This window comes from Myotis yumanensis, unplaced genomic scaffold, assembly GCF_028538775.1.
Source record: "Myotis yumanensis isolate MYYU_CA2020_CCGP unplaced genomic scaffold, mMyoYum1.0.hap1 SCAF_3, whole genome shotgun sequence".
In the NCBI taxonomy this organism is placed as follows: domain Eukaryota; kingdom Metazoa; phylum Chordata; class Mammalia; order Chiroptera; family Vespertilionidae; genus Myotis; species Myotis yumanensis.
In genome coordinates this window covers 160188646-160210528 of record NW_027223754.1, presented here as the reverse complement: position 1 = coordinate 160210528, position 21883 = coordinate 160188646, and the positions used below count along the sequence as shown (strand labels likewise).

The 21883-nt window shown below is 34.6% G+C and overlaps 2 protein-coding genes across 2 annotated transcripts; both read left to right on the top strand.

Annotated features, from left to right (window-relative positions):
- Positions 1–8154: 8154 nt before the first annotated feature.
- LOC139006410 (olfactory receptor 6C65-like) lies at positions 8155–9096 on the top strand. The gene has a single exon (XM_070408797.1). The coding sequence runs from the start codon at positions 8155–8157 to the stop codon at positions 9094–9096; it is 942 nt and encodes a 313-aa protein (XP_070264898.1).
- A 9966-nt stretch (positions 9097–19062) lies between these two features.
- Positions 19063–20001, top strand: LOC139005462 (olfactory receptor 6C2). The gene has a single exon (XM_070407690.1). It carries the CDS (start codon positions 19063–19065, stop codon positions 19999–20001), a length of 939 nt encoding a protein of 312 aa, XP_070263791.1.
- Positions 20002–21883: the final 1882 nt, after the last annotated feature.

Sequence of the window (21883 nt, the reverse complement as noted above, 5' to 3'; positions counted from 1 at the left end):
CAACGGCACATTTCAAAGATCTAGAACAAACTCTCCAAAAATTCATTTGGAATAAAAAAAGACCCCAAGTAGCTGCAGCAATTATGAGAAAGAAGAACAAAATTGGAGCGATCACAATACCAGGTATCAAGCTATATTACCAAGCCATGGTTCTCAAAACTGCCTGGTACTGGCACAAGAACAGACATAAAGACCAATGGAACACAACAGAGAACCCAGAAGTTGACCCAAGCCATTATGCTCAATTAATATTTGACAAAGGAGGCAAGAGCATACAATGGAGTCAAGACAGTCTCTTCAATAAGTGGTGCTGGGAAATTTGGACAGATACATGCAAAAAAATGAAACTACGTCACCAACTTACACCATACACAAAAACAAACTCAAAATGGCTAAAGGACTTGAATATAAGACGGGAAACCATGAAAAGCCTACAAGACTCCATAGGCAGCAAAATAGCAGACATAGTTATAGCAATATCTTTACAGACACAGCTCCTAGGACAATGGAGACTAAAGGGAACTAAACAAATGTGACTACATCAAAATAAAAAAGCTTCTGTACAGCAAAAGAAAACATGAACAAAACAATAAAAAAGCCCACTGGATGGGACAACATATTTTCCAATGATATTTCAGATAAAGGTTTAATATCCAAAATTTACAGAGAACTCATACAACTTAACAAAAGGAAGATAAACAACAATGAGGTACCATCTCACACCTGTCAGAATGGCTACCATCAACAAATTAACAAACAAGTGCTGGCAAGGATGTGGAGAAAAAAGAACCCTCATGCACTGCTGGTGGGAATGCAGACTGGTGCAGCCACTGTGGAGAACAGTATGGAGTTTCCTCAAAAAGCTAAAAATAGAACTTCCGTTTGACCCAGTGATCCCACTTCTAGGAATATATCCCAAGAAACTAGAAACACCAATTAGAAAAGATATATGCACCCTTATGTTCATAATTCAGCACAAGTCACCATAGTTAATATTTGGAAACAGCCTAAGTGCCCATCAGTAGATGAGTGTATTAAAAAACTGTGGTACATCTACACAATGGAATACCATGCTGTGGTAAAAAAAAAAAGGAGTTCTTACCATTTGCAACAGCATGGATGTTACTGGAAAGCATTATGCTAAGTGAAATAAGCCAGTCAGAGAAAGATAAATATCACATGATCTCACTCATTTATGGAATATAATGAACATAAACTGATAAACAAAAACAGATCCAGAGACAGAGAAACATTGATCAGACCATCAAACCTTAGAGGGAAGGTAAGGGAAGGTGGGGGTAAGGGAGAGAGATCAACCAAAGGACTTGTATGCATGCACGTAAGCCTAACCAATGGACACAGACAACAGGGGGGTGAGGGCATGCGTGGGGGGGGGGGCATGGGAAGGTAATGGGGCGTAAGAACATATATGTAATACCTTAATCAATAAAGAAATTAAAAACAAGGAATAAATTTAAAAAAATAAACAAAGGACAAATGCTGGTGAGGATGTTGAGAAAAAGGAACCCTGGTGCACTGCTTGTGGGAATGCAGACTGGTGCAGCCACTGTGGAGAACAGTATGGAGTTTCCTGAAAAAGTTAAAAATGGAACTCCCATTTGACCCAGTGATCCCACTCCTAGGACTATATCCCAAGAAACCAGAAACACCAATCAGAAAGGATATGTGCACCCCTATGTTCATAGCAGCACAACTTACAATAGCTAAGATCTGGAAACAGCCTAAGTGCCCATCAGCAGATGAGTGGATTAGAAAACTGTGGTACATCTACACAATGGAATACTACACTGCTATAAAAAGAAGGAACTTTTACCATCTGCAACACCATGGATTGAACTGGAGAGCATCATGCTAAATGAAATAAGCCAGTCGGAAAAAAATAAATATCACATGATCTCACTCATAAGTGGGATATAATAATCACCATAATTTGATGAACAAGAATAGATCCAGAGACAAATGTCACTGGAGGGGAAGGGTGGTAGAGAGCAGCTAAAGGACTTGTATGCGTGCATATTAGCATAACCAATGGACACAGACACTGGAGCTATGTGTGCTTGCCTGGGGTGGGAATGGCTGGGGGCGGGGGTCAATTGGGGAAAATTTACAAATTTACATATGTAAAATTTTAGACAAAAAAAGATACCACTTTAATAAGAAAAAATAAAATAAAAGACTGTGGACCATAATTTCCACCCCCACTCTCCATAAAAGAAAAGATAATACATGTCTACCTGGAAAAACAGATTGTATAAGCGAGATATAATTATAAATTTAGATTTAAAAATAGATGATAGATAAAGATAGAGACATATAATGTTAAACTATAATGAACAATGGGTAATAGTTATTAAAGATAAATGTCAGATTGAGTTGAAAAATTTAAAAGAACTATTGGTTCCCTTAATTAAAATATAAAAAGCATTGCTTTGCAAGTATTGAGTATGGCTTATTGTTTACATTAACAAAATACATAAAACTTTTCAAAACATTTCTGACTAAAATTATTGAGAGATGATAAAATATTTTTTAAAATTAGAGATACCATAATTCTAGCTAGAATTGGCATTTATTTATTTAACAAACATAATGAGCATCACTCTGTGCCATATAGTGCAAGAGGCTTTGAGACCATTGTATTGAAGAAATCACAGCTACTACATTCACTGAGCTTACATTGCAATGTAAAACCGATTAAATCATTGATATTTGTATGTGTATTTATATTTCTATGTAAGTCTGTAGGGGTATGTGTATCATAGTAGTTATATTTTTCTTAAAAATTAATTCAGGTAGAGAGATAATTATGAAGCTGGAATTGAATAAATTGAATTTAAAGCAATAAAATGCCATGCTTTTCTCATCAGATTGTCTTAATGATATTTGCATTGTTAAAAGAACGTTTTGTAACTAATCTATATATATAACAGCCTAAGCGACTGTCCAAACATTCAACCGTCCGACTGGTAGCTACGATGCACAATGACTACCAGGGGTCAGATGCTCAAGGCAGGATCGGCCGAGCTGCAGTGACTTGGCAGCTGCAGTTCTCGGTGACACACACGAAACCAGAAATAAGGGAGCCCCAATCTGGGGTGCTTCATCCAAGATCTGTCCTCTCGCAATCCTGGACCCCTCAGGGGATGTAGAGAGCTGGTTTTGGCCCAATCCCTGCATGCCAGGCCAAGGGACCCTACCAGTGCATAAATCCATGCACCAGGCCTCTAGTCTACTATAAATGGTTATTTTCTGATAATATATTTCTGGTTAGTCTTGAATTCTTTGATACTGGCAATTAGAAATCTGGAAGGAAGTTTTAATAAATTTTTACACGATATAAATTTCAAAATTAGTATGTAAATTTCAAGTTGAAATTTTTACATAGAATTTATAATTAACTTACTTAATAGTTCCATAATTTTCAATTTAAAGAATAGCTTTATCGTTGCAAGAAATATTTTACATTCAGTAATATTAAAGTAGGCAATCCTTTACTAAATATAAAGAATTAACCACCAGGCAATTTTTCAATAAAACCTTTTTAATAATCATTGGTCGTAGTACTATTCTAATAGACAAATTCTAACACTTCAAATATATATATTGAATATTGAATCAGGAGTTACACAAAATTTTCTCTATTTCTGAATTTAATTTGTATAATCTGTAGTCACACATTCAGAATAAAATGAATTATTTAGCAATCACTTTGAATTAAAAACAAGAAAAATACTGAAAATATTCACTTTCTATGAATTCTGCAAGGATTCTGTTTGCTGATGTGTTGTGAAAATTTTCTTTTGTATCATTCATCAAAAATGTAAGTCCAGAAAATACAAATATATAATTCTAAGGACAAAGAGAATTCAACTTTGGCATCTATAGAAAACATACTGAAAATAAAATGTACCAGATTCCAATTGTCTAGTAGGAAAAATTAGATTAAAATAATAGAACAATATTTGAACTTTGCTTGCTTCATTTTTTTAATGTGAAGGAAACAAAACTTAATGTGGAACATAATCTACTCCCTCCCCCGCCCCCCCCAAAAAAGAAGAGATAATACATGTATGTCTACCTGGAAAAACAGATTTTTCAGGTAAACCGATCTCGAGTTTTATATTTATATATTAGTCTCTCAATTTTTACTGTATTTTGATGTTGTGCCTATCTACTAACTATATCGTGCCTAAAATGTTGATTCAATATATTTTTACTATCAAATAAAATATTTAAGTAGGTCATTTTTTATACTTGTGGCCTTTTCCTCTTGCTATTTTCTGCTTCTTCACAAGTTTACATATAACTGGATTATATTGCCTTCCATTTATTCCAGTAAAAATAAAATAACATTTGTCTGGCCAGCATGGCTCAGTTGCATCAACCTATGAACCAGGAGATCATGGTTCAATTCCTGGTCAGGGCATATGCTCAGGTTGTGGGCTCGATAGCCAGTAGGAAGCATGCAGGAGGCAGCCAATCAACGATTCTCTCATCACTGATGTTTCTGTCTTTCTCGCTGTCTACTCTTTCTCTGAAGTCAATAAAAATATATTTTTAAAAATATTTGTCCATACACATATGGACTTATTTTGGGTCTCTCAATTCTGTTACATTGGTCTGTGTGTCTTTCTGCCAATACCGTGCTGTTTTGATTATTGTATCTTGGTAATTTGATGTGAGGGAATGTGATACCTCTGACTTTATTCTTTTTCTCAGGATTGCTTTGGCTATCTGGGGTCTTTTGTGGTTCCAGATCAATCTGTTGATTTTTTTTGTTCTATTTCTTTTTAAAATGTTATTGGGACTTTGATGGGTATTGCATTAAATCCGTATATTGCTTTGGGTAATATGACTGTTTTTAACTATGTTGGTTCTTCCAATCCATGAGCATGGAATATCTTTGCATTTCATTGTGTCTTTTTCATTCTCTTTGTATAATGCTTTGTAGAAGTCAGTATACAGGTATTTCACACCCTTTATTTCTAGGTATTTTTTTTTTTTCGTGCAATTGTAAAAGGAATTGCTTTTTCTGTTTGTTTGGTTTTTGAAATTTCATTGTTAGTGTATAGGAATGCATTGGATTTTTGTACACTGATTTTGTATCCTGAAACTTTACTGTAGTTGTTTATTGTTTCTAATAGTTTTTTGGTGGCGTCTTTAGGGTTTTCTATATAAAATCATGTCATCTGCAAAAATTGACACTTTAACTTCTTTTTCAGTTTGGATGCCTTTTATTTTTTCTCTTGCTTTATTGCTTGGGCTAGGATTTCCAAGACTATGGTGAATAAGAGTGGGGAAAGTGTTCCTCCTTGTCCTGTTCCTTAGAGAGAGCTTTCACTTTTTCACCTTTGAGCATATATTAGCTGAGGGTTTGTCATATATGGCCTTTATTAAGTTGAGGCACTTTCCTTCTATACCCATGTTATTGAGTGTTTTAATCAAATGGATGTTGCACCTATTGATAAGATCATAGTATTTTTTCCTTTATCTTGTTAACGTGGTATATTACATTGATTGATTTGAGTATGTCGAACCACCCTTGTGCCCCTGCAATGAACCCCACTTGATAGTGATGTATTCTTTAATGTTTTATTGCATCCGATTTACTAGTATTTTGTTTATTATTTTTGCATCTGTGTTAATCAGCGGAACTAGTCTCTTAGGGTTTCTGTGTGTGTGTTATCCTTGCCAGGTTTTAGTTTTGATGGCGTGGCCAAGCAGTCTAAGGTGCTGGGTTTAAACTCCTCATTATTCTTTGTACTATACACCTATTTGATGTTTAATGTTTTAAAAAATAATTTCCCAAGGATACCTAATTAAAAGTATTCAACTCAAATTAGAGTGTATTCATCACTACCATTTCTCTCTAGAGACATTTTAATTCCATTTCTTTGCAAGAATCCCCTGTGACTCTTTTGAGAAAAAAAAATAAAATAAAACCACTCTGTTTTCAAAATAATAGTTAGAAAACCACGGTTCCTGATGGCAGGTAAAGAATGTAAAAAAAATATATATCATTATCCATCTTTCTTTTACTAAGTTTACTAAGATCAAGTAAGATTTTTCTAGCATTTAAGATTAAAATGTTATTTTTATGTAAATTTTGGAAAACAAGAGCTAACTAAATGCTTGGCTTTCGATTGTACAACTGCAGATAGTTCTTTATATTGTGAGAATTTCCTTTCTCACAAACTTTTACTCCTATGCCATGAAGCTCACCTCTTTTCCATAGCTCTTATTTCTTGATTTTAACTCATTTTTGAGCTCTCTTCTTATAACTAAGAGCTTTACTTAATTAATCAACAAAATACAGAATTTTTTCACCTCTATTTATAGATATCACTACTAAATATTTTCCTGATCCCACATTTTTCTTTTTCTTTTATGTATTTAGTGTTTTAGGCAGTGTTACTCACATTCCAAGAAAATATAACCTCTGATTCTGTTGATTCATTAGTTCAAAATTTAAGACAGGGCTCTATTTTTGGCCTTTCAGACTTAATATAGATTAACTACTTGAAACTGCCCATAGAGCTTTAGCCACAATGTCACCAACTCTTTTTTTAAATTCTTTATTGTTTAAAGTATTACATATGTCTCCTTATCCCTCTCCCCCATTGACCTCTCCCAGCCCCCAGAACATACCCTCACACCCCTCACACCCTCTAGTGTCTGTGTCCTTTGGTTGTGCTTCTATGCATGCATACAAATCCTTTAGTTGATCTCTTAACACCTGCCTCCCTGCCTTCCCTCTGAGGTTTGACAGTCTGTTCCATGCTTCTCTGTCTCTGGATCTATTTTTGTTCATCAGTTTCCTTGATCACAAGTTGCAAGTTTTCTTGAATTCTTTGCTTACAGTCTGGATGTAGCACCTTCTACCAGCAACTGGGATTATGTCACCTTTCTATCAGGACCTCCTTACTTCAAGAATAAATTTTGTATTGGACTTATTCTCCCATATGTTCCATCTCACTCTATGCAACCAGGATCATCTCGCCAAATTCCACCAACACACTATGTAAGTATGCTATTACATAAGGAATTCAAAGGCAGAAACAAGTTGTGAAATCTATGAAATGCTCCAAAATAAACATCGAAGTCTGACAATTAAAGTAAGGCAACAGAGTGTTTGGGTTTCAGCAATCAAATTGCTACCACAGGGGATTATATTATTGTAAGAATTTTTTCATTTCTTACCTCATTTATTTTTTTCTTTTTCTAATCAGCTTATAACTTAGATCCCTTAACTTTGGCTGTTAGAAATAAATCTCTTCTAAAAAGCAATAGGTTATTGTGTGTGTGTGTGTCTGTGTGTGTGTGTGTGTGTGTGTGTGTGTAGTTTTGATGGTCCTGATTTTTTTGTTGTTATTTATTATCTATATAGGTAGGTCTGACATGAAACATCCTGAGAAAATTGTGGGGAAAAAACTCTCTAAAAACTGAACTTTAAAATGTTTCATTTTCAAAGAATGATCAGAACATGTGGTCATTGGTAAAATATTCAAATAAAATAACTATAATATTTTGCATTTCATACCTAATTTTCATACACATATGAACAAATTTTTAAGAGAAAGTAAAACACATTTGATAAGAATGTTTTTATTTCTTTTAAATATGTTTTTATTGAGTTCAGAGAGGAAGGGAGAGAGAGAGAGAGAGAGAGAGAGAGAGAGAGAGAGAGAGAGAGAGAAACATCAATGATGAAAGAGAATAATTAACCAACTGTCTCTTGCACACCCCTTACTGGAGATCAAGCCCACAGCCCAGGCAAGGCCCTGACTGGGAATCGAACTGTGACGTCCTGGTTTATGGGTCAATGCTCAACCACTGAGCTACACCAGCTGGCCAAATATATTTTTCTTGTACAGATGTGTTTATTAGACCTATCAAGTGACTCACTTAACATCAAATGGCAGATACTAAGTATAACTTTCTTTGTCCTGGATCATATATATGTTCAGAATTCAGTAAAACTTGGTAGCTGAGTTATTGGCCCATTATATTAAATACAGTATATTTGAAGCCGGCAGAGGTGTGTTTTTTTTTTTTTAAAAAAGTAATCCTGTACTCACTAAATCATTGTTTTTTGTTTGCATTTACAGATGTGGAAGAAATTAACAATAAAAAATGAAAAACCAAACATCTGTAAAAGAGTTCATTCTTCTGGGATTAACAGATGACCCAGAGTTAAATGTTTTAATTTTTCTATTTCTATTTTTCACATATATACTGAGTATAACTGGAAACATGACAATTATCACCCTTACTTTGATAGATTCACACCTCAAAACCCCCATGTATTTTTTCCTTAGGAATTTCTCTTTCCTAGAAATCTTATTTACCACAGTTTCTATTCCTAGATTCCTGGTCAGCATTGCAACAGGAGATATGACCATTTCTTATCATTGTTGCATGGCCCAGGTATTTTTCTTCATTCTCCTTGGTTCAACAGAATTTTTCCTTTTGACTGCTATGTCCTATGATCGGTATGTGGCTATCTGTAAGCCACTGCACTACACAGTAATAATGAATAGCAGAATCTGCAACCTGCTTGTAATGAGTTCTTGGCTGGCTGGATTTCTCATTATCTTCCCACCTGTGATCATGGGACTTCAACTGGATTTCTGTGACTCCAACATCATTGACCACTTCACCTGTGACTCTTCTCCTATGCTACTGATCTCCTGCACAGACACAGCATTCCTAGAGTTCCTGGGCTTCTTTCTGGCAGTATTCACACTCATGGTAACCTTAACATTAGTGATTCTTTCCTATGTATTCATCCTTAAAATGATTCTGAGAATCCCCTCTGCTGAGCAAAGGAAAAAGGCCTTTTCCACTTGTTCCTCACACATGATTGTTGTCTCTATTTCTTATGGCAGTTGCATTTTCATGTATGTCAAAACTTCAGCAAAAGAAGGAGTGGCTTTGACCAAGGGTATAGCAGTGCTCAATACCTCTGTTGCCCCAATGCTAAATCCATTTATTTACTCCTTAAGAAACCAGCAGGTAAAGCAGTCCTTTAAGAACTTGGTCAAAAAATGTTTCTCAAATAAATTTTCATCATAAATTTATGGTCTGAACTTTATTTAAATGAAACCATATGCCTAACATAATATTAATATTTTTATATTTCTCCATCCACTGTTATACTTACTTTTCCTTCCAATATTATTATCTTTTTATAATATTTTGACCTCACTTGGCTCAACTATGTTAAAATTTACATGCCCTAAAATGTTTCTGAGTGTGATTAATTTATTGTTACATAGATGATAATGACATTTTTAAAAAATGCCAGGATTTAGTTTAAAAGATCTTTTCTTTGGGCACTAATCAAAAGTTAAATATATTTATCACCAAGGAATTCTAAAAATATATTTCTTCCAGTCGATATGCACAGAGTATTAAAATAAGATTTTCTGGAGATAGTCTCCTTAATCTAATGTCCTTATATTTGTCCTCATATTTCCCATGGTTTTTACATTATGAATATTCATCTATGCTACTTGGGAAAAATATGTTATATCTTCATTGTCAATTCCATCCTTTAATATAACATCTTGTTTAATGATTTTTTGGACCAAATTTCAAAGTTACTACAAGTATGGTATTGATATTTCTGTAGGACCCCACTACTCTTACCAGAAAACATCTCTGATAAACTACTTTGTTGATTGCTCCATAGCCCATTACTTTCTTTTGATTTGTTGATGCTGAGCCTGGAGCTCATCTGAGGTTCTCTTGGGAACAATCTGGACTGTCTTTAGGTTTCCTAAGATCCAATAGCCTCTCTGTTGACTTTTTTGGCAATTAAAACCATATGCTTTCTATCTCCCAGACAGTTCTTGCATTTTCTGGTATGCCAACGATACCTTAAAATGTGCTTCAGTGTTTGAATGGTTTCATTATTTTTAAAATATATATATCTCATTCAGAATTTTTGTGGACATTGAGGGTGTGGATTTAAGTGTTTGCTTTGTTCTAATCTTGACACACATCTTTTCTATAAAAAGTTCTTTATAAGAATAGACTTCATTCAATATTCATCCATTTACCTCTTTTCTATCTTCTTTCACAAGTGATGCATGAACTATAAGATCATTTAATTTACCATCACGACACTCTTTAATATTCTTTTTTATTAAACATATTATTTTGTTTTTAAATTTACTTTATTATTAAAAGTATCACAGATGTCCTGCTCCCCCCCACCATCACCCCCCCTTTTTTTAATTCTCAGTGCTTGAATTTTCTTTTCTCACCATTAAAATGTGACTTCTGCCCAACAGGCAAGGCTCAGTGATTGAGCATCAACCTATGAGCCAGGAGATCACGGTTTGATCCCCATTCAGTACAAATGCCAGGGTTTCAGGCTCTACCCCCAGTGGGGGGTGTGCAGGAGGCAGCCCATCAATGATTTTCTCTCATCATTGATGTTTCTATCTCTGTCTTCCTCTGTGGAAACAGTAAAAATATATTTTTTAAAAAATATGACTTCTTCTAACAAGGGCTTATAGAAACAGGGTTACCCTTAATCAAACACAGGTAAAAATTAATAAAGTGTTGGAGAGTATTAATGTCTAAAGCATTCATATAATATTTAAATTTTTGTGTCTTAGCAAAAACATTTGCTACATTTGCTTATAAAAAGTGTTTTTCTCAATTTGATGGTAACTTCAGTGAGAACTGAGAAGTATAATGGACTCTCTCATTAGGCAGCTTAGACATGAATTCTCCTGCTTTTCCAGAATCGTGTTTTTCTCTCTCTTTGCATGACAAGGCTTTCCATTTTTGCAGTTGTTACTTTGGAGATTCTACATAAATCCAAATATTTGCTTGCATTCATTGATGGAGACATTACTCAAGCAATCCAGTGCTCAATAAAGTCCAGGTCCTTCAATGTATATGGGCAGAGAGAAATAGTGTGCTAGTAAGTTTTATCAACTAGTTATCAGAAAAGAATACACAGATATATTATAAATTTTACAAATATAAGTTACAAATAATAAGGTATACAATAAACTTCATTGTAAATTCTGTATACTGAATAGATTTTTACAGAATTATTTCATTGATTTTTACCAACTACATACTCAAAACCAACCAATCTTTGCAAATCAACCAGCTTGACAAATGTAGTTTAACTTAACACTATGTAGTTGAATTTAGCACTCAAATGCACAATTGGAGTCAGACGTTTCAATACTTTCAATAACTTACAAAAAAATTGAAAAGGAAAACAGGTAAAGATATGGAAGACTTGAACAACATTATGAACCAAATTGATCTAATTGAAATTTTTAGAATATTCCATCCAACATCAACAGAATACTGTACTAATTCTTTCCAGTATCACAGAAAATATCAAAGGGAATAATAAAGATCAATGAAATAGGAACCAGAAAAATAAAATTTAAAATATCAATGAGCCCAGCCGGCGCGGCTCAGTGGTTGGGCATCGACCTATGAACCAGGAGGTTACGGTTCGATTCCCGGTCAGGGCACATGCCCGGGTTGCGGGCTCGATCCCTGGCAGGGTGCGTGCAGGAGGCAGCCGATCCATGATGCTCTCTCATCATTGATGTTTCTCTCTCTCTCTCTCTCTCCCTCTCCCTTCCTCTCTCTGAAATCAATAAAAATACATTTTAAAAATAAATAAATAAATAAAATATCAATGAAACCAAACCTGGCTACCTCAGAATATCACAAAATTGATAAATTTTCTATTGTCTGCTTACTATCCAAACTAAAATCACCTTTCATCACCATACGTTTGGTGCCCTTTACCCATTATTAATCTCCTACCCCCTTCTCTTTGGTAACCACCATACTATTGTCTGTGCCCATGAGTTTCATATAGGTTTGGGGTACGGGTTTCTATGTTACAAGATCTGCATATTGCACTGTGTGCCCGCCACCCAAAGTCAAATATTCTCCTGTCACCATATATTAGGACTCCCTTCTCCCCCCATCCTCTTTCCTCTGACAAACACCATGCTGCTATTTGTGTTCACAAGTTTCAAAAGAATCAGGGCACATTTAAATCTACATTCCAATTCCATTACCCTTTCATACATCACACTGCCTACCTATTTATTCCTTTCCTGGTCATAGCTCCCACAATAACCTATCAATTACAAACGAATCATGCTTGCTAAAGAACTAGGAGCAGTGTATGGGAGCACATGTAATGTCAAACACAGCAAGAAGATTCATGGTATGTATGTTCCCCAGAGTTGAAAAAACAGCATTCCTCTCCCTATCACCATAAAATGTTTTCTGATTGCCACACATTATCCTACACTAATCACAGGCTTTGATATTGGATATCAGCCTATTCTCTATTCCTTTACATGGCTTCACCTCCCTGTGGGCATCCAGTCAGAAATTACCTTTGCTGAAAATCTTTAGGCATCTGACATCTCCTGCCTACTGCCGCTTATACCTCAAGGTTGCCCAGATATTGTCTGTACAGCAGATCTCCTCCCCTCAGACCAAACAACCACTACTCTACTTTCTATTTCTATGATGTTGACTAGTCTAGGTACTTCATATAAGTGAAATTATACAATAGTTGCTCTTTTGTGATTGGCTTCTTAAATGAAAGTCACAAAACCATAAATATTCTAGAAGAAAACATAGGCAGCAATATCTCAGACATTTCTCGTACCAATGTTTTTTTGATATACATCTCCTTGAGTAAGACAAACAACAACAAAAAATAAACAAATGGGACTACATTAAACTAAACGCTTTTTCAGAGTAAAGGAAACCATCAACAAAATGAAAAGGCAACCCACTGAATGGAAGAAAGCACTTGCCAATGATACATCTGATAAAGAATTAATTTTCCAAAACTTATAAAAATTTTATACACCTCAACACCAAGAAAACAAACAAGCCAATTAAAAAAATGGGCAAAATACCTGAATAGACACTTTTCCATAAAAGACATACAGATGGCCAACAGACATATGAAAAGATGCTCAATATCACTAATCATCAGAGAATTACAAATTAAAACTATAATGAGTATGAGTCAGTGGTTAGAGCATCAGCCCTTTCACTGAATGGGGTACTTAAAAAACAGAGGTTTAATTAATAATTGAATTATTAAAGACCTCATCACCGGACAAGTATTATTTTAGAAACAAATATAATTTTAGAAAAATTACAACATGAATATTTTCATTTTAAAGAAGTTGTCTTTATATGTATGTGTGTGTGTGTGTGTGTGTGTGTGTGTACATATATAATTTTAAGCACCTGGCACCTAATTAGGAAATGTTCACTTTAAGAAATAGGTAACCATTTGATATTAACTAACACATTTACAGCATCAGTTTTTTCATTTTTATTGGGGAGACATTGTCTACACAATGACACAACAAGTTTTTTAAATATCCTAGTTTTCATTTATAATATGTTCAATGCTAAGATACTATTTCAAAGAAGTTATATTTTTAGCATTGTATTTGTTCACTATCAAATGAACTATGCTTACTTTTCTTGTTGGTAAACAATAGCTTTGGTACGCATTACTAAAACATACCCCGGGTTTATGCCAATGTTGAAATTATATAAAAATGTAAAGGTGAAGTTTGAGTTGTTTCCTCACTAGTCCTCTGCCTGTCTGGCCTTGTGTATATTAAACTGATTGCCCACAGTGTTAGGAATGATACATGGGTCACAGGAATATGAACATCCAAAAATGTTGGTTTATTTTTGCTAAGTTTCCCCACTTCCCCAAATATCTGAGCAGGATGAAGAGTAAAAACAAAAACAAAAGGCCCCATCAATTCATCAATTAAGGATAAAGAGAAATGTAATTAGATGTGAACAATGAGGAGATTCCTAAGGTACAGGTAATGTTCTGTCTTTAAAATATTCTGAGATGGGTTCCTTTTAAAATATAAAAATATTTCAAAATTTCAGGGGCAGATATTTCAAAGCCAAAATCATTAGATCAGTGTTTTTTAATTGAGTGAACTGTTTTTGAGTCATCCATGTAACAATGGACTTAGAAAGTGTCATCTGTAGGCAAAATAAAGAATTTGCATGTCATATTTCTCCAGCTTTTCAAAAGTAGATAAATGCTTCTATGACTAAAAAATATAAATTTAATCTACAATATCATTGAGTACATAGAAATTTGTCTCAATGTGTATTTTCATATTAAATAAAGACTTTACAAGCAATTATATCATGGGAAATTAGGTAAACCAAAATATTTCAGCTATTAAAATTGCTTATACTTATATCAGGCTTATGTTTTTTTCCCTTATTACCAGGATGAGCACCTGGCCTCTGTCTAATGCTATTGTTCTGTCTGAGTGTCTCAAAGGACAGCATTCCTGATGCTGCTATTTTAGTTGCTTTGCCAAAGTTCATGATGCAAAAGATTTATTAGTGACATTAGAACCTGGGTCTCCAAGGATTCTTTATTTTATTCACTCAGGTGATCCCAGTGCACCTCCAAAAGACTGAGCAGAAAAACATAAACATAATTATTTGGGGAGTAGGAAAGCCAACTTCCTCCTCAGAGCCATCATAGTTCTTCCAAAACCCAGAGGAAGTTCTTTTATTCTCCCCTCTTACCATGGATTTACTTCCCTTTGTGACAGAGATCAAAGGAAAATGTTTCCAGCATTTACAGTAAGAAAGATCAACTAATGAGAGTCTTAATATGATATGAAAATGAGAAATTTGAAGAACTGGAGAGGCTCCAGAAGATCCCTGGAGAGTAAGGGTAGGTTGATAACCCTGTTAGACCAGTGGAGAGGCATGTCTTCCTGAACACGGCACAGTTAAAAACAATGAGGAGGTGCGGGCAGAAACCATGAAAAATTATCAAAAGAATAAGTGTCATAAGGTAAATATGTGAGTTACTTTTCATTTTGATAGATAAGGGAAAATATTTGTTGGTATATCTTTCTGTAACATGGTTAATTAAGCTTATATCAACTTTTAACATGGAAAATTGTAGTAGAAATGTTATGAATTATACAATTGTCCTTTCTAAGACTAAGGGCACAGCTAGGGTTATATTTTTTACCCATAAGTAGTCACCCCTGTGGTGCAATATCAAGGACATACAGAAATATGCTTTCCAAATCCCTGGAATTTATACCCCAAAAGAATATCACATAGCTTAAAGTGTGAGCAATTTCTTTTTTTTTCAAATAGGATACATTTTTTTTTATTGATTTCAGTGAGGAAGAAAGAGGGAGAGAGAAACATCAATGATGCAAGAGAATTATTGATCGGCTGTTGATCGAGCCTGCTATCCAGGCAGGTGTCCTTGACTGGAATTCAACCGGGATGCCTCAATCCCCAGGCCAATGCTCTATCTTCTGAGCCAAACCTTTAGGATGGGAACAATTTCCTTTTTAAAAAAATGTTATTGATTGATTTCAGAGAGAGAGAAAGAAACATCAATTTGATATTCCACTTATTTATGCACTCATTGGTTGATTCTTGTATGTGCCCGGACCCAGGATGGAATCTGCAGCCATGGTGTATCAGGACTACACTCTAACCAACTGGACTACTCAGCCAGGGCAAGTTTGAACACTTCCTAAATAGATAATATCCTTTTATTATTAAAAACAGAAACAGAAACAATTCCATCCTTCCTAAGCATCTATTAGTTCAAAAGAAATGTCCCCTTATTATCTAAATTACACACCAGAGTAATGATTGACACTTTTTGTTACAGAAGATAGCAAGGCTGAAAATAGTATCTTTCTCTCTCTCTCTCTCTCTCTCTCTCTCTCCTCTCTCTCCTATATGATTCTATTTTTTGAAGTACCTAAATCAAATTACTAGAAATAGAAAGAAGAATACTGTTTGCCAAAGACTGGGGAAAGAGGAAAATGGGGAGAAAAAAAGTGATTTTAAATACACCTGTCAGTCATTTGGGAGTGTAAGAGGGCGTTGCTTAAGAAGTACTCTGCAGAGGTGTAATAGAACTGTATTGGTACAAGAAGCATGTCCCATTTAGGGTTATGGAAGCATGATCACACACATTCACATACTATTCTGGTTCTTTAGATTAAACCCTGAAATAACTGCTCTCTCTACAATTTCCAAGAATAAGACACATTTTTCCAAAATTGAAAAGAGTATCTCACTAAGATCATTTTTGCCTGTCGTGTATTCAGAGGAGGAAGTATGGAAAAGGAGGTGACAGCAAGGTTGTCAATTTTTAGTGACTTCATAGTTTGTTCTGCTTATTGCCCTTTTTATAGCCCCAGAGTAACTGGGAGAGAAATATGTCTAAGGGAAATCAGATTTAAGACAAAGCAACGATTATGTAAACCATAGTAAATTTTTAGCGTAAAATTTCACTTCGTTGGCCTTAAACAAATACACAGCCAGATATTTCTCCAGAAAAAAAAATAGATTTATTTGGGAACAATAAGAAATAATAATTTGGTATTCAACATTTATTTTCATGTTTGTTCCTGTGACACAAAGGCGGTGTCATTCTTGGATTAAAATGTTGGATTTCTTGTTAATATATTTAAAACTGCAACCAGTAATAACACCCTTAATATTTTTATTACATATGATATTTTATTTCAACAAATTTAATTATTTAGACCATAACCAATTGCAATTTGGGGCATGTGATCTAATGGCCAAACTTGCGCTCATCCAAAGAAGCATAAGAGAGGAGGTTCTTTTATAGAGAAAAGTGGGAATTCAGATGGGTTTTTGTAAACAAAAGTTCCATGGCAGTTTAACATCTAGTGGCTTTTCTTTGGCTGATTTTTGACAGTCTTTCATTGGCTGAGTGACTGTCTATTGAGGGGAAGATCGTCCTTCTTCCTGTTAGAGGAGTAGAATAGAAAAACATCTTGTTGGAGGTAAGACAATGGGTGGTAAGGTGTGATCTTCACCTACAGACCCTCCCAACCCTAATTTCAATGAGGTTTCTGTTTATTAATCTTTATAACTTGCATATAAGAAAAATCATTAATAAATTGATCTTATCTAACACAAGCAAAAATAGAATTTGCATAGAGAAAGAGGATGAGGGGCTTTGGAAAAATCTCAGAGATTTGGAAAGCAAAGCACTATTTGTCTTTCCTTGTATAAGCTATTGATTGGTATAAGGCTCAGAAAGAGATCACACCTTTGGGAGTAGAAGGATCATCTAAGGAATCTGTTTTCGTTACTAATCTATTTCTTGAGAAACCTTGAAGGTTTAATACATGAAGTAAGTATATGTGGCAGACTGTCATTATATAATGTTGGCAGGTAACTTTATTATTATTTTCATCTTAGGGGTGTCCACTCTGCATCATTTCCCTTATTTGAGTTGTGTGGTTTTTTTTTTTCATAGATTCCCCTGCGTTAGTGTCCATTTTCCTGTGTTCGTGTCTTCAAAGCAAGATTGGCTTTGCTATATGTATCTCATGGGATTTTATTAGACACATGTCCATAGAAACAAAGGAATCAATTTTCCAGACTCAGAGGGCCGTTATTTGTAGGATATATTTTAAAGCAACTGAGTGAAAAATCATTCATATAACAAACTAATTAATGTCTCCTGGGGAGATCCCACTTTATTCAGTAAAGGAAAAAAGTACCAGGAAGCCTAAAGGCTATGTACTCAGATAGGACATATTTTCATAGTTATCATTGTACATAAATAATTAATGTGGTTAATGACAAGGAGCAGTTAGAAATAGAGTCTCTTCCTCTTGCTAAAGAATATACATAATGCTAAAAATAATATCAACAAAATAAGACTCATAATACAGGGGGAAAATCCAGTTAGTATTCTATTCATCCTTCATGTGTATCTGAAATTATAATGTAAATATCAAACTTAAGTGGTTACAATGATATAATGAACAGCACCAATTTGGGAGGGAGATGTGGATATATGTGATGATGTCAAGTTTGGCAACAACTTCCTTAACTGTCTGGGTGGATCTCAAATATTAATATGCATATGAAAGTCTTGATTATCATGCCAATATTATTCTGACTTTTAATTTCTCCACTGTCACCTAACCCCTCTTTCCCAGTGCCTGGCTAAAATTAACTACAGTGAATATTTTTGTATAACTTTAATGAATTTTATAATAAAGAGTCTAGCCTTGTGCTTCACAGTAATGAAGTTCCTGTAGGTGTTAGAAAATCAGTAGGGAGGGGGTGGAAGTGAAAGTCAGGTTGCAGAGGCTTAAAGACTAAACTAAGTAGAGGTACGAAGAGAAGGTAGAACTACTACTCTCTTTTTAAAGAAATTAAAAACATAATGCAAAAGGCACCACCTGGAAGACTATAGTTAGTGATATTAAATGTAATTTTAACTTTGGGGTTTTGAGAGAAAAGGTACCAGAGTCAATTAACTGAAAAATAACATGAATGCATATGAAGATACTCCTTTGCAAATATCATGAACTCAGCGTTTTCTAACACTATAGATAATGTAATTTTCCATCAAACCATCTTAGGGCTAAGAAGAAGGAATAAAAGTGAAGAACAATAGGCAAAGAAAAATATCAATATCCATTATTACATTTTGTATCATTGTTATTTGTTTGTTTTCCAGGAGAAATACAGCTTATTTTTAAAACAATCCTTTGATTGTAACAATTGAAGAGAATTCATGTTCCTAATCATCTGGATATGTCCTATATCTAAGGTTTATCTTGGATAAAGAAGGCTTAAGCAGTATCATCACTTTTCCTAACTAATTTGTAAATCCAATTCATATAATGAATTATAATAAACTACATTTACAAATTTTGAAGAGTAAATAATGATCTGAGAAAAAGTTGGATTATTTAACAATAACAGGAATCCTGAAGGAATAATTTCTTGCTCATACAAGTAATATTCTGGAAGTTTACTGGAATAGTGGCAATATTGATTATGATGAGAAAGGAGAAAATAAATGTAGACTGCTTTTCTTGGTTTTTCAATATCGTCTTTTGCTACAGAACTTGAATACCTATGTCATCATAAAAATCTCTTATGTTTACATGCTGATTGGGTGGATTTCAAAAGTCAGTGATGAGAAACCACACACCAGTAACAACGTTTATCCTGCTGGGACTAACAAATGACCCACAACTACAAATTCTGCTTTTTGTCTTTCTATTTCTCACCTACATATTCAGTGTGACAGGGAACCTGACTATTATCACCCTCACACTGCTGGACTCCCATCTGAAAACTCCTATGTACTTTTTCCTCAGAAATTTTTCCTTCTTAGAAGTCTCATTTACCACTGTCTGCATTCCTAGATTCTTGTACAGTATATCAACTGGGGATAATACCATTAGCTATAATGCTTGTGCAAGCCAAATATTTTTTGTTATTTTCTTTGGAGCAACAGAATTTTTTCTCCTGGCAGCCATGTCCTATGACCGCTATGTTGCTATCTGTAAGCCGCTTCATTACATGACCATCATGAACAATAGGGTGTGTACCTTATTAGTCCTCTGCTGTTGGCTGTCTGGCTTGATGATCATTCTCCCACCCCTTGGCTTGGGCCTCCAGCTGGAATTCTGTGACTCCAATGCCATTGATCATTTTAGCTGTGATGCAGGTCCCCTCCTGAAGATCTCATGCTCAGACACATGGGTAATCGAACAAATGGTTATCCTTGTGGCTGTATTTGCTCTCATTATCACCCTCGTGTGTGTGTTTCTGTCCTACACATACATCATTCGGACAATTTTGAGATTCCCCTCCGTCCAACAAAGAAAAAAGGCCTTTTCTACTTGCTCGTCCCACATGATTGTGGTCTCCATCACCTATGGCAGCTGCATCTTCATCTACATCAAGCCCTCGGCAAAGGATGAGGTGGCCATAAATAAAGGTGTCTCAGTGCTCACTACTTCTGTTGCACCCTTGTTGAACCCCTTCATTTACACCCTGAGGAATAAGCAAGTGAAACAAGCTTTCCATGACTTTGTAAAAAGGGTAATATTTCTCTCAACGAAATAGAAGTTTGGATGAATCAGAGTAAAATGAAAGAAGAAAGTCTTCTAAATAGTTAACAGCTTCTAATTTATTTCATTGCTTTTTTCCTATAATGTACTCATAGTAATCTTCTCAAAGGCATTAATACTGCATCTCACCTTAATTGAACTCCCTCCTCTTCTTTAAAACCAAGCTCATACATTATGATTTTGTTCATTGTGAACCTATAAAATATATATTCCAAGTACTTGAACTTGCCTCCATTTCTGACCTAGTCTTTTTGTCAGTGCTCTGTAAAAAAAGAAATAATGAAATTTAAAAGTATATAAATTATATAGAAGATATATTATGTAGTAACATTACTAGTTTTTATCTCTAAGACAAATTTATGAAAGTTAATATTATAAATCTGAAAGTCAAATAAATATTAGAAAACAGCAACAGCAAAGACATATTAAAATAAGTTAAATCAAATAAGACATTCCAAGCTAATTAAAATAATGGAAATAACAAAGTGGAAGTGAAGATAAAAAGTGGGAATTTGGGAATAATCAGAATTGATGAAGTAGAAACATCTTCATAATCACTAATAAGATGTACAGCAGTCCCCCACATATAGAGGGGATATGTTCCAACACCCTCAGTAGATGCCTGAAACCTCAGGTAGTACTCAACCCTATACATACTATGGTGTTTTCCTATGCATACATACCTTTTCACTTAAAAGAATGACTTTACAGCTTCTCTTTGGGATATTCAATTGGCAGCATCACTACTTTTATCCTTTGGAGCTATTAGTAAATAAAATAAAATAAGAGTTACTTGAACATAAACACTGCAATACCACAATAGTCGATCTGGTAACTTAGCTACTTGGTGATAATGAGCAGGTAGCACATACAGTGTGGACAGAGGGATAATTCAGGTCCAGATGGGACAGAGATGGATGGCATGAGATTTCATGACAGTACTCAGAACATGAGTAATTTAAATCATATGGATTGTTTATTTCTGTAATTGCCCATTTAATATTTACAAACCATAGCTGACCACAGGTAACTGATATCACAAAAAGTGGAATTACAGATAAGGGGGGACTATGGTATTTGCAATTTATTTATATTCATGAAAGAAATTCACTGAAAAGGGCATATATTTGATTTAAAATAAATTTAAAGATAATGTCACTTTTAATGGGTTTTAAAATTAGAATAGATGCACAAGAGTGAACTGGAACACCAAATTTTAAATGCTTATGAAATAAGATAACTATTCACATCAAGATAAGGCTCATGAATGATTTAAGAAGATATCATGGATATTCAACTGGCAAAAATAGGGAGAAAGGGAAATACAAAAGGGAATAATTATAGGAATTATGATCAAGGTGACAACTGAAGAAAATATTCCTAAACTGAAGAACTTAGAGTTTGAAAAAGAAGGAAGGAAGGATGATAGGAAGGAAAGAAGGAAAGAAGGAAAGAAGGAAGGAAGGAAGGAAGGAAGGAAGGAAGGAAGGAAGGAAGGAAGGAAGGAAGGGAGGGAGGAAGGAAGGAAGGAAGGAAGGAAGGAAGGAAGGAAGGAAGGAAGGAAGGAAAGAAGGAAGGAAGGCAGGAAGGGAGATTATATATATATTTTTTTTTTCGGGGGAGGGGTGCATGCTCAATCTCTTCACCTTTTTTCACCCAGCTTCCCAACCGCTCTCCCCTCTGATAGCTGTGGAACTGGAAATTATGTTAAGTGAAATAAACTGGTCAGACAAAGACAAATACCATATGATGTTACTTATATGTAATAGCTAATCAAGACAATTTAACAAACTAAAAAGAAATAAAAGCATAGATATATAAGGACTATTTATTTATGAAATGTGAGCTTTGAAGATGCAATTAAACAATATTTTATA

Excerpts from the sequence above, each read along its gene's own strand:
- LOC139006410 (XM_070408797.1), top strand. The coding sequence starts at position 8,155 with ATGAAAAACCAAACATCTGTAAAAGAGTTCATTCTTCTGGGATTAACA.
- LOC139005462 (XM_070407690.1), top strand. The coding sequence starts at position 19,063 with ATGAGAAACCACACACCAGTAACAACGTTTATCCTGCTGGGACTAACA.